Source organism: Vicugna pacos, chromosome 31 (genome assembly GCF_048564905.1).
Source record: "Vicugna pacos chromosome 31, VicPac4, whole genome shotgun sequence".
In the NCBI taxonomy this organism is placed as follows: Eukaryota; Metazoa; Chordata; class Mammalia; order Artiodactyla; family Camelidae; genus Vicugna; species Vicugna pacos.
In genome coordinates this window covers 23,097,530-23,110,950 of record NC_133017.1, presented here as the reverse complement: position 1 = coordinate 23,110,950, position 13,421 = coordinate 23,097,530, and the positions used below count along the sequence as shown (strand labels likewise).

General features: G+C 43.1%; 1 protein-coding gene across 1 annotated transcript in view; it reads right to left on the bottom strand.

Annotated features, from left to right (window-relative positions):
- The window catches only part of LOC102541868 (uncharacterized), a 108,199-nt gene that overhangs the window by 31,406 nt on the left and 63,372 nt on the right, over positions 1–13,421 (bottom strand). The window contains exon 7 of the mRNA XM_072952489.1: positions 12,419–12,530. Coding sequence (XP_072808590.1) covers positions 12,419–12,530 — 112 coding nt within the window. The remainder of the gene's footprint in view (positions 1–12,418; positions 12,531–13,421) is intronic.

Genomic DNA, 13,421 nt, shown 5'->3' with positions numbered 1-13,421 from the left:
CGTCATAAGCCGACCACAGCAGAAACGAGGGTCCGCACACAGAGCCCTCCCGCAGAGCACACCGGCCTCACGCAGGCACCTCCCACAGCAGCCTTCCCCAGAAACCGCTGCTCTTCCGCATGGAAACCTGCAAAACCTGTCACAGGGTTTCATCAGCTCGAGCTCTGACTCACAGTTTAAAGAATGACAAACTCTGAAAAGGAGTAAAACTCTGTCCGCCTCTCATGAGGGGAAGCGTCTCCCCAGCCCCAGGGACTGCCAGTCAAACGGCATCAGGGGCTCCCATTTTTTAATTTTGTTGCGAATAAGTCGCTGTACTCCAAGTGACTTCTTCCCTTGCCTTCCCTTGCCTCCCCGCAGCAAGTGGGATCCAGGGCGGAAGGAAGCAGCCGAGAGGCACCTGCCACCTGCTCGCCAGCCGTGCAGGCAGCGCGTTCTCGCTGCACAGAACAGCTGGTGTCCGACTTGAGAGGTTTGCTCGACTTCTAAGTGATGCAATTGTCCAACACATGAGGCTTTCTCACAGATGAGACAGGTTTTTGCAATATTTCTGCTACATCCCCTAGCGTACTTGTACTTACTGCTTAATATTAAATGACGTTTATTTTTCTCCTTTTCAAATGTGGCAGTGCAGCCAGATGCCTGTCTGCATGTCTCTAGAATACGAAAAAAACCGTAATGCTCAGCAATGATAGCTTACACTTCTGAACCACTTAGGAGGAGTCACATATTACACAATTCTAAGAAATGCACATTTTCCAAGACTCAGGAAATTCATATTTATTATGCATTTATTATTACAGGGCTATAAAACGATACGCTGCTTAAAACAATTTTGAAATTTTAGGAAATACGTTGCTTCACTGGTTCTTGAAATATGTATTACCTCAAATTACGTGGGACTTGGCATTTTAACACCTGTTTTTGAAAAGCATATATTTAATCAGAATTTCTATTATAATAATAACAGAGGTCCCATTGTCTGCCTAATGCTTCCCAAATTGTGCACTTAGTTGAGACTACATGTTCCTCACTGGTCGTAAAATGTCTGTTGCCCTTGACGTGGTAACACCTAGACCATGAACAGACGTCAAGGATACGTCTGGTTACGTCTCTGAGGCCACTCTCTGGGGCGACGGCGTCCGGGCTCCTTCACAAGAGACAACGGAGCTGACGCGAGGGCTCTGTGGGCGTGTTTACGTTATTTTACTGTTTACTGGAGTGTAGTTGACTTACAATGTTAGTTTCAGGTGCACAGCAAGGCAATTCATTTACTCATATATAGACATGTATATTCTGATTCTTTTTTTAAATTAAGAAAAAATATATTCAGGCTATAAAGTATTTCACAAAAATAGCTATTAATTTTTTGAAATTTGCTCTCTTACGTTCCTGAACCATGGAGCTATGCAAAGTGACCACGGGCGTCCTCTGATGTCCAGTTATTTACTAACTAAGTAGCCCACTTCCCTATAGATGCTCTACAACATCTCACAATCATGAAAGCGGTACTTTCTTTTTTAGACGTTTACGCCAGTATTTCTATCATGTTTTCAAAATAAAACTAAATTCTATTTTATGGCTGAGTAGCATTCCACTGTATAAATATACTGCAACTTCTTTATCCAGTCATCTGTCAATGGACATTTAGGTTGCTTCCATGTCTTGGCTATTGTATATAGTGCTGCTATGAACACTGGGGTGCATTATCTTTCTCAGAGTTCCCTCCAGATATATAGCCAGAAGTGGGATTGCTGGATCATGTGGTACATTTATACAATGGAATACTATTCAGCCATAAAAAAGAATAAAATAATGCCATTTGCAGCACATGGATGGACCTGGAGATCATCATTCTAAATGAAGTAAGCCACAAAGAAAAATACCATATGATATCACTCATATGTGGAATATTAAAAAAAAAAACGGACACTATGAACTCCTCTACAAAACAGAAACAGACTCACAGATATAGTAAACAATCTTATGGTTACTGGGGAAAAGGGGTGGGAAGGGATAAATTTGGGGGTTTGAGACTAACAAATGTTAGCCACTATACATAAAAATAGATTTTAAAAGTTTCTTCTGTATAGCACAGGGAACAATGTTCAATATCTTGTAATAATCTTCAATAAAAAATATGAAAACGAATACATGTATGTATATGCATGACCGGGACACTGTGCTGTACACCAGAAATTGACACACTGTAACTGACTGTACTTCAATTAAGAAATAAATGCAGTGGTTTGCATTTACATGAGATTGTTGGAAGTATCCTGCTGCTTTCAAGGCAAAATTTGGAGGCAGTAGTTTTATTTAGTAATTAAAAAAAAAAACAGGTTTTACATATGGAAAACCCACTGGAAGATGTTTTGGGCCAGGTAAACAGTTCTGGAGAAAGAAAAGAAAAATGGACTCATTAAGTTAAATTTATGGATATAGTGACTTGACTAGGAAGCAGGGGAGTAAAAATATTGGACAAACTTAAACATCCGATCAATATTCCTAGGGTGCACACCATTGATCATGCTCACAAACTGGCATGCTGAGGAGCCCCAGCCAGCAGGCCACGCATCCGCCGTGATCCAGCCTTAGCGTGGGCAGACGGGAAACACCGTCTCCCAGCGCAGGGGCCGGAAGCTGAGAGGAGGGGAGTGTGATCAATAAACAAGCTTTAGCGAAGGCAGCATCTAGCTGTCAGCACTTGCTGTTGGACGATGATGTGTGAAGGGCAAGTTGAGAAGGAGAAGTATTTGAGTTCTGATGCAGAAATCAATCACTTGGACATATCAGTAGACATAGAGAACAGACTAAATGAAGAGTCGACTGGCCGATTCTTGCACACTGTCTGCATTACCCAGTGATCTTCAGTAGGGCTGTCATTAGCTCACGCACTCCGATCTCGGGGAGGGCACAGTGGGAGGTCAGCTGTGCTTGTCAAGGTGAAGCTGGGTCAGTGAAGACTGAGAAAGTGTGAAAATCATGCAACTTGCTCTCAGATGCATGACCATCAAATGAAACAGTTCATGATACTGTATATGATGTGCTGTATGATATGCTATATATGATCCACGATTCAATGCACGATGTGACATGACATGATCTATCAGCACACAAAGGAATGGTAACATGAGCAAATACTGTACATCACAGACCTGAACAAGGTGCTGCCTGATAGCCCCGGAGAAGTACTCTATTTTTTAACTTTATCCCACTAGGTTTCACAGGCTATCATGTCTACGTTCTTTTCATTAGGGTAACATTTTTTTGCCCTTAGCATATGGATAGTTTAGCAGTGGTTAAATTCTTATTTATTAAAACATATCATATTCAAATTATGACCAGACTTTATATACAATTTTTGTGGTTTTTCTTTGTTTCATTTCATTACACTCCAGTATCACTTCACTGGTTTCCTACTGAACAGAGCTGGGGAGAGGTGCTGACAGAGGCTTAAACCCTACGCAGAAGGAGTCTGCAGGCCCAGGCTGAGGCACTGTTTAAAGGATGGGTGAACTGAAGTCTTACGGGTGGTTTTAACATTTATGATTTTTTACTATATCAAGATTTCACAAATACAAAATTTGGGAGTAGGGGATTAAGAAAATCTTAGAAAATACATTTGAGCCAACAATGCACTTACTCTGTTCATCTGTTTCTCCTTCATACACTGAGTGGGTTTGGCTAGAAGATCTATATTTCTTCATTGATTTCTAAAATTCTACAATGATGCCTTCCAACAGAAAATGAAAGTTTCTGCCATACTTCTTTTTTATTGTGAGAGGGGAAAAACAAAAACAAACTAAAAGCAGCCCTGCTGATACCCAGAAGTGAGCCTGGACATAAACGTCAAGAGATATCACAGAACACCAGTGCAAAGCAAGACTACTCTGAGACCGTGATAAAGTGAGACAAGCTGAAGGCAATTCATCACTGCATTCTGCATTCTAAGTACAGAAAACAGGTCACTGTGCCACAGCCCCACCCCAAAATGCCACACACTCTATTCTCTTGGTTAAAATGAGCGACATCTACTTTGTTTCCAGTAATGGCTTTATTCTGGCTATAATCCTCCCTCCTACAGTTAAGATTTATCGAGAGATGAGTCACACGATTGCCCTGGCTTTCAGCATCCCATCTAAAGTGAGCCATCATTGTCAGGCCCGCCCCCAACCCCCCAGTCAAAGCCCAAGCCCTGTGTAGCTGTGTGCTAACACCCTCCTACTGAGGCATCTAGGGTTCCCCGTCGTGTGCATCCTCCCTCTTTGCAATGAGTAGTAACACCAACCAGTTCTAGATTAAACTTGCTCACAGGTGTGTTCCTTAAGAATTTTGGCTGCTACTGAGATGCTACGAGATAGCTAATGAGGTATTTTCAAAGCGCTACAGAACAATAGACACAAATGTGTAGCGTCAGTGTAAAGGCGTGCCTGGGAGGGGAGTGCAGGGAGTCTGCACTCTGATCTCCCCCTGGAGCTGGGGTTAAAGGTGCCGGCTAGCGGCACCTAAGACAGTCCACACAGGCGTCTAGGAAATTACAGAGTCAACAGTCCTCGGGACAAGCAGAAAAGGAAGGAAACACTGTGTCTCAGCAAGTCTTTAGGTATTTATTGAGGGCAGAGCTTTTATTTTTATTAATAATCCATAATTATCTAGTCCATAAGCCTCCGCTGCATCTTTTAACTCTACAGGAGGAACAATCCAGTTTGTAACAGAGGAACAAAGGAAAGTCAGAATTTGTTTTTGGCCTTAAGAAACCCTGTTACCTGGCTGGTGAGGACGTGGAGAAAAGGAAACTCTAATACACTGTTGGTGCGAGTGTAAATTAGTGGAGGCACAATAGAGAACAGTATGAAGTTCTTTAAAAAAACTAAAAATGGAGCTACCAGGTATCTAGTAATTCCACTGCTGGGTATATCTTCAAAGAAATCAAAAACACTAATTCAAAAAGATACACGCACCCCAATGTTCATGCAGCATTATTTACAACAGCTAAGATATGGAAGCAACCTAAGTGTCCATCAACAGATGACTAGATAAAGAAGGCGTGGTTTATTTACACAGTGGAATACTACTCAGTCGTTAAAAAGAACATTTTGCCACTGACAACAACATAGACGAAACCGAAGGATATTATGCTTAGTAAAGTAAGTCAGACAGAGAAAGACAGATACTGTATGTTATCACTTGTATGTGAGATCTTAAAAAGTTAAGCAAATGGTGAACATAACAAAACAGAAATAGACACAGATATAGAGAATAAACTAGTGGTTACCAGTGGGGGGAGAGAAGGGGAGAGGGGCAAGATGGGGCAGGGGATTAAGGGACAAACTGCTACGTGTAAAATAAATAAGCTACAAGGATATGTTGTACAGCACATGGAATATAGCCAAAATTATATAATAACAACTTTAAATGGAGGATAATCTTATAAAACTACTGAGTCACAATATTGTACACATGAAACTAATTAATATTGAAAATCAACAATACTTCTATTAAAAAAAAAAGAAACCCTATAACCTGGAGGTGCAGACAGCTATGTATCAACACACTGTCAGCTGGAGAAAGGTGCTTGCTAACACACGTTCTAAGTCCGTCCCTTAAGGAAACTACTCTTAGAAATAATAACCCAGGAGAACAGCTGTGTCCAAGGCTCCAGATCACTCAGACTAACTGCTTTGTGGTTTAAACTGCTGCCAGTCAATCCTTCCACAGCCGCCAGCACCAACAGACATGTATAGCAATGCTCACCGTAAGACGAGTTAGAAGCGTTACTGTGGTGTGATGTGGAACAGCCAAGAGCTGGGCACTACGAACTGCCCATCAAAAGCAAAAGAGAGAGTGGACTGTGAGTGTGCAGGGGAACACGATACAGCAGCTAGCATAAACGCCCCAGCACTACCTGCGTTCACACTGATGAGCGCCCGGACGTACCACCATGCAAAAGGAGCCCAGGACAAGTCACACAAAGCGCTGCCCGGTCCCACTCACACAAAGGACACGGACAGAGGCACCAAGCTATGCACAACTCAACTCTGCAAAGCGCGAAGCACCTGAATGGACACTGCTCCAAAGAAGACGTACAAATGGCCAACAAGCACATGGAAGGATGCTCCACGTCATTATTCATTGCGGAAATGCAAATCAAAACCATAATGAGGCACCACTTCCCACCCACTAAGAGGGATAGAATCAAAACAATGAAACCTATCACCTGTTGGCAAGGATGTGGAGAAATCAAAACCCTTTGTCCAATGCTAGTGAGAATGGAAAATGGCACAGTCAGTATGGAAAACAGTCTGATGGTTCCTAAAATATTTAAACTTAGAATTACTACAGTTCTACTCCTAGGTATATATGCCAAACAGGTGTGTAAATAAAACTTTTATATAAATGTTAATAGCAACACTATTTACAATAGCCAAAAGGTGAGAACAAACTAAATAAATAAAGTTTGGAAGGGCTGTTTTTAATATGCCAAAAGCAAACATCTGTGAGATGAGGAATTCTGGTCTACTCCCTGCATGCTGGGGTCATCAAATTGTATTTTCCAAAAATCTCTGCACACGATGTTTACCCCCTCAGCACATGTTGAAAAAGGAACATTCAGCAAACTTGTAATTTTCCTAATTCCGACATCTGGATCTCAGTCTAAGTGAGGTCTAAACGTGTTCCACTTAGCCCTAGGGTCACACTTCCCTTGTAAAAGGAATGCTTTTGCATCTTCAGAGCTGGCTTGGTTTCCCAGGACCCTCCTTCACAGGCCTGATCCTCATGAATCATCTGTATGACTCCCAGCTCTTTGGGTGGTCACTAGAACATGCAACCCCTTGTAGAGAGCATGTCCTTCTAGACCCTTTCTAAATTTCTACCACCACCATCTTTTTCATCAGCCCCGAAGGTTCAACTGCATGCACTGTATGACCTTTAATGAATCTGTGGGCAGTCCGTAGGTCACATATCATCACTCTCCTTTCTCCCTCAAAACAGAGAGCTGTTTTGTCACTTTAAAGAATCTAATAGGGAATATCCAAGAAGGCCTGATGGATTTTTTTTTGAGCACAAGAGGACAATGTCTAGAACCCAAGAACCCTGACGGCTCTTCCCTACTCCTTGGCAGTGCTTCTGCTCACTTTCAGAGGCCATTTGTTCCCACATGTCCCTCAGAATCCTTCCAGTCCATGCCACCATCACAGTGGAGGTCCTCTCCTTAAAGTCCCCTATTCTAGTAAGGGACAGAAGGGATACTGAGTGTTAAGAAAAACATGAACTGTCAGGCACTGACGGCAAAAGCAGGAAACTCACTTCCGTGTGATGGAGCCCACTTGCATTGCATGTTTCCCTTTTAAATACATGCATGAACTGGAGATCGGAAAGGGTAACTTCTACTGTCTGTTCCTGAAATGATGCTCCCTTCTCCCTGCAGAAGTCGCTGAGCACCGCCTGTTACTTCACCATTTAACATGCAGATGTCTGAGCCAGGAATTCACTGAAGGTGATAGATTCACACTGCACTTTTTTGGCTCTCACAAAAGTAAAATCATTTATTTTTATATATAACTTGCCTCTGCTTTCCCTTGACAGAGATTAGAGAAATAAGCAAAAGGCATCAATCAATCCTGAGCACGTATTGATTACCTGCCATGGACCAGGGAGTTATCTGGATCCTGGAGTCAGAGAATGAGTTGCCTGCCAGCAAAGACCATAGACCCTGGCAGAAGGACAACAAAGATGTACCCGGTCAATCAATGATCGCCCACTGAACAGCACATGGGGAAGGTGCTGTGCCGAGAACTCAGAGATGGACAAATGACAGACAGACCCTTCAGACTTTCAGTCTGTAAAGAGGGGAAGCCAGCCTGGAATGAGAGGTGTGATAAACACAGGGAGGTAACAGGAGCTGTATAGGGAAGCCGGCTAAGATATAAAATGCCTTAGGAACAGCCAGTTGTAGGTCAGTAACGCTGACCTTTCAGAACTATGTAGTGTCATACAACTGTTGATCAAAAACAGAAAGCCAGTTAAACAGGGCTTTTTAGAGAAACAAAGAGCAAGATTATGAATTCTTCATCGTTTTACTAGACTTAACCCTGCGTGCTGGCATTTCGAGTAATTGTGTTAGTTATCTATCACTGTGTAACAAAGAACCCCAGAAGTGACTGGCCTAAAACAGCACTATGTTTACTTACAATTTTGGGGGGCCAGGCTCAGCTGAAAAGCTCTTTTGCTTGTCTCATCTGACGTTATTCATGCGGCTGTTCAACCAGCCGGTTCATCCAGCAGGACCTCAACTGGAAAAAGGTCTCCTCTCAACCCCACGTGGTCTCAGCCTTCACGAGGCAATCCCCCACTCCCTCACAGAGACACTACATTCTACAGGAGAAGAGGAAGCTAGGAGAGATTGTCACAAATGTCATTTACTCCACATTCTTTCGGTCAAAACCTGTCATGAGGCCAGTCTAGGTAAATAAATGGGATAAAAGACTCTACCTCTTAAAAAATAGACAGGAAAACCATGTGTCTGACAGAGGTGTGTGTACCGGAAAAGGAGGGGTGTGTGCAGCCATCAAGCAACAGTATCTTAACACTTAGGTCTCCAAATATCTAACTTTCACAACATCTGAAAGATTCCTTCCTTTCACTTCTCAGTTGTCACAGTGTAAATATTCCCAATTTCATACAGAAATCTCTAAACATGCTAGTTTTACCAATAAACATGTTTATGTAGCACCTGCATTAATAACTTAACTTTTTTTTTACTTCACAGGCGAAGTACGATATCCTTCACATGTGAGTTACTAAAGTGGATTATGACGGTAAGAATAAGCGCGCTCCTTGTGCCAAAACTACTCCCGGGAATAGGGCCAGCGTTTGAAGACTTCTGATTAACAGAACACTTTTTTGTATTCGACGTTAATTTTAAAGGCCTCCGTTAAAAGTACAAATCCTACACAATCAAGCTGAAATAACGTACAAAAACGTGTCACTTTTCATGGAAACCCGCCTCTCAATGCATCCCCTCCTCTAGACACTTGAAGGTAAATGACCATGAAAAAAACAAGGAGTAACTGTGATTTTTATAGTACAACATGCAGGCTTTGTTTCCTTGACAAGAGGGCTAGAGAGAGGACGACACTGGAATGAGGTTTTCTTAATCTCCTAATTAAAGACAGTGTGTTTTGCTTTTGTTGTAACTCAGACAGACTCTATTTCCAGCCTAGTGACTTTCCCTTACTGTTGAACAGGAGATGGCTGCCTCAAAAATAAACTTCTAACGCGCTTCCAAGGGAATTTGATTACCACTGTTCCTGCCAGAAAAGAGGGAAAGCCCAGGCGACGCGCTCAAATCTCCACGAGCAGCAGCTGTCTGGATGGCATCCCGTCACTTCATGATTTTCACGGACAGAACTTCGCTGCTCTCACCGACCACAAGGTCACCGGCAAGGTTCTGAGACAGCCTTCTCTGAGTTCGCCTGGCAGACTGAGGCGGTTTTTCTACCCTGTGATTGATTGCAGCATTACCTAGATATTCTTAGTCCAAGCTCCCGCGTGAAAGTCTTGAATAATTTGTAACTCCTGCCATGAGCTCAGTGCCTGATTTATTGCGCCTCATTATTGCAGCTGCCTGTCTGTGTGCAGAGGCAACAGGTAGTGAGGGCACACAGAGCGCGGGCGAGGAGACAGTCACCGCCCCCACCCGCGGCCTGAGCAAGACAGACGAGGTGATTAGAATCTACATTACGAAGCTCCACACTCAACACAGACGCTGTCCTGTCAGGGCCTGAGTCGGGGTGGGCTTAACCAACCCCTTCACCCCACCTTTCCCGAAGCTTCTCCCTTTCCTTCATGACATTCATCGTACCTGTGTCCTCACCAAACACGAGCCCCGCAGTGAAATTATCCCGTCTTGTCCTGCTGCAAACATCCCCATTTTGAATTGAACTGAATACAAGAAACCATCCAAAACAATACAAGCACGCAAGTGTCCAAGACTTGTATTTAAACCGAGGAAGAAAACAGCCAGCATTCGTTCAGAATTATCTGTGAAGCATTTCTCACAAAACAACGTAGGCTTCTAGTTCACAGCGTAATTGCTCCTGCTTTTGAGCTACTTGTGTCATTGTCACTAATCGACTCTCTTTATGTGTGAAAGATCCCCAAACGTTCTCCTTTATCACATTTTTACTCCATTTAAGAATAGCCTTCTAATATGAAAACGAATATATGTATGTATACGTATGGCTGAACTGCTGTGCTGTATGTACACCAGAAACTGACACAACATTGGCAACTGACTGCACTCAATTAACAACAAACGAACAAAACAGAATAGCCATTCCCACAACACTTGCAAAGAGATTTCTCCTTTGAATTGTACACTTGAAATGGATTAATTGCATGGTATGTTGATTAAATGCCAAAAACGCCTCAGAGAGACAGAGTCCTGCCTGCCATGTTTTATCTCAGGGCTATTGAACTCTGATTCTCAGAAAGAGGTGGTTAACCCTCTCCAGGTGCGCAGGAACACACGTGCCTACAGAAGCTGGGGAGGTCGGCTCTGTAATTATCTTAAATTCTTATCTTAAAATCCAATGATAAATGTGGTAGATCACCCATTACGTACTAAATGGTTACATACTCCCCAAATCCGTATGTTGAGACCCTAACCCCAAAAGCGATGCTATTTGGTGCTGGGCCTGTAAGAGGTCATTAAGTTTAGATGAGGTCATCAGGGTGGGGCCCATGCTAGGATTAGCGCCCTTGCAAGAGACTAGTGCTCGCTTACTCTCTCCCCCTGCGTAAGGACACAGCGAGAAGGCGGCTATCTGCAACCCAGGAAGAGGGCCCCCAAGGAACTAGGACTGCCAACACCTGATCCCAAACCTCCAGGCTCCAGCATCAGGAGAAAGACGTCTGTTCTTGAGGCTACTCGGCCCGTGGTGTCTTGTTACAGCAGCCCACGCAGACTAATACATCACCTCTGGGCATCTTTAAAGTGCGTTATCTCCTTTGCGCTTCAGCGCCTTTACCTAAGACACCGGGCACCAGAGTGCTAGTGAGGCTTACAGTGCTTGAAGACTTTTCGCCCAAAGAGCAAACACAAAGCACCTCCATCTGGACAGGCTGCACTATTTCGGGACCCTTTCAGACAAATTTTGCAGGGAGAAAATGGCACAGGCTTTTAAGATGTCCCAGGTAAAGTCAGAGAAAAAAATTATTTCAGGTCAGGTTAATAAAGAAAAAAGCTCCTGGAGAGATTTTTACCTCAATTTCACTAAACGCAGCTTTAACAAAGTATGTAATTAGCCCCTCCTTCTCGGTACGTCTGCCCTCTCCACCAACATCAAAAACACAGCACACTTGAAACAGTCTCTGCGGTGACCCTGAGGAAGGCAGGCCCATGGCCTGACTCCAACTTTGATCTGTGAGATAACGGGGCACAATCTGGCCTGCAGGTGTTTAATAGTCACAGGCCTACCTGTTCAATTCTGCGTCTCTAGGTTCCTTCTCCTTTCATCTACAGTATAAACCTGTTTTCAGATATCACAAAAAAAAAAAAAAAAAGAAGCTGCCACATCTACACCCAAAACAGCCAGGCCTCACAGTGACCTGTTTCCTGCTATTCTTTTGAAAAAGATGTTGTTTGATACCCTTATACCACTCCCATGTTGTTTTTATTTTTGAAAAACATTAAATAATTGCCGGTAACACCAAAGTCTTTTATGAAGAATAAAACACTCCACGTGTTTTAATTAATGAGAAACAAAGGATGTTGTATTTGGAAAAAGCACAGTGCTTGCCCTGGGAAGAAAGTTAACGCCGGCTTGTTTCTCTGCACTGTCAGTTCTAGCCCTGCGGAAGGCACAGCAGCATTCCCACAGTGACGTGCCGGGCGCGGACGGGGTCCTTGACACATAAGAAGCAGGAAAGAAGTAGGAGAGGATGACCAGAAGCCTGAAGTAATCACTCAGTGAACACAGTCGTTCACAGTGATAACTGTGACTGTGAACAAATCTCCCTAGACGACATGCATCACCGAAGCTTCTCTAGTACGGAGAGAGAAGACGTTTGGGCTGGAAGCTCTAGAGAAAAATCTGCAGCAGTCATTCTGCAACAGAAGGCAGGGAGGAATTTACCGCAGCATAATGCAACGGCACAGCCCATTGGCAAGGACATTCAGGGCACCACGAGGCAGGGCAGCTGCCCACACAGGTAGAAGATGAGGACTAATTAGAGGGAAAGGCTAAAGAAGTTGTTGGGGTAGCCCTGGGAGGTCCTGAGTGCCACGAGAAGGATTAGGAGCAGCATTCTGCACTCAGGACCAGCACCTTGGAGCTGAGTAGCTTGAGTCATGTGTCCCCACATCCAGCAGCCTTGCTTATATACAACAGGACCCTGGTAAAGATCCTACCTGGTCTTCAGAATGACAACTCCGCTGACAGAGCATAGGATGGCAGAGCACAGAAGACAGAAAACTGCAGCAGCAAGAATGGTTAAGGGTCTCCCTTGAGAATTTGTTGTACCTACAAAGATAAAATGACAAAGCAGGCATTAAAAGTCATGATCTTAAAAAAAATGCTATTTTTACAAAAGAACATGTTTAGAATATTTTTAAAAAATCAGAAAACTAAACTGGTATTTCCAATTTTTTTACATCATTCAAAATAAATGAGAAAAAATATAGTAGTAATAAGCACACACATGGAAGCCCCATTTCCAAGCTGACAATACGAGAAGCTTCGTGGCTCCATTCGTGCACCCTCTGAGGTTTCACACTGCTTCATGCCGTGGAAGAAACAGACTTCACAAACATATCTCAGCCAACTCAGAAAACAAGTAAGCAAGCAAATAACAACAAACCCAGAGAGCAGGGAAGGGAATCAGTAGCCAGAGCAGCTATAATGTATTTCCTAAAACATTTAGTTTTCAACGACAACAACAACATTATGAGAAGCGCGAAGGAACAGAAATGTGCGACACAGACTCGGGCAAAAAATCAAGCAGCAGAAACTGCCTTTGAGAAGGACCAGATGCCAGATTTAATAGACAAACACTTCAAATATTGCCACTGAGAAATTTTTCAAAAATTAAAGTAAATCTTGCTTAGAGAAGTAAAGCCCGATATGAAGACACTGTTCCATCAAGTAGAGACACCAATAAAGACCCAAAAAATATAAAAAGGACCAAACGGAAATTTTGGAATTGAAAAGTGGTATAAATAAAAAGAAAATTCACTGGAGGAGCTCAGTTGTAGATTCGAACTGAGAAGAGGAACAATCAACAACCTTGAAAACATGTAAGTGAATAGACTGTACAACCTGAGAGACAGAGACAAAACAGAATGAAGAAAAACAGACAGAGCCTCAGAGAAGTGGGGGACACCACTGAGCACACCAAAATACACGTGACAGGAG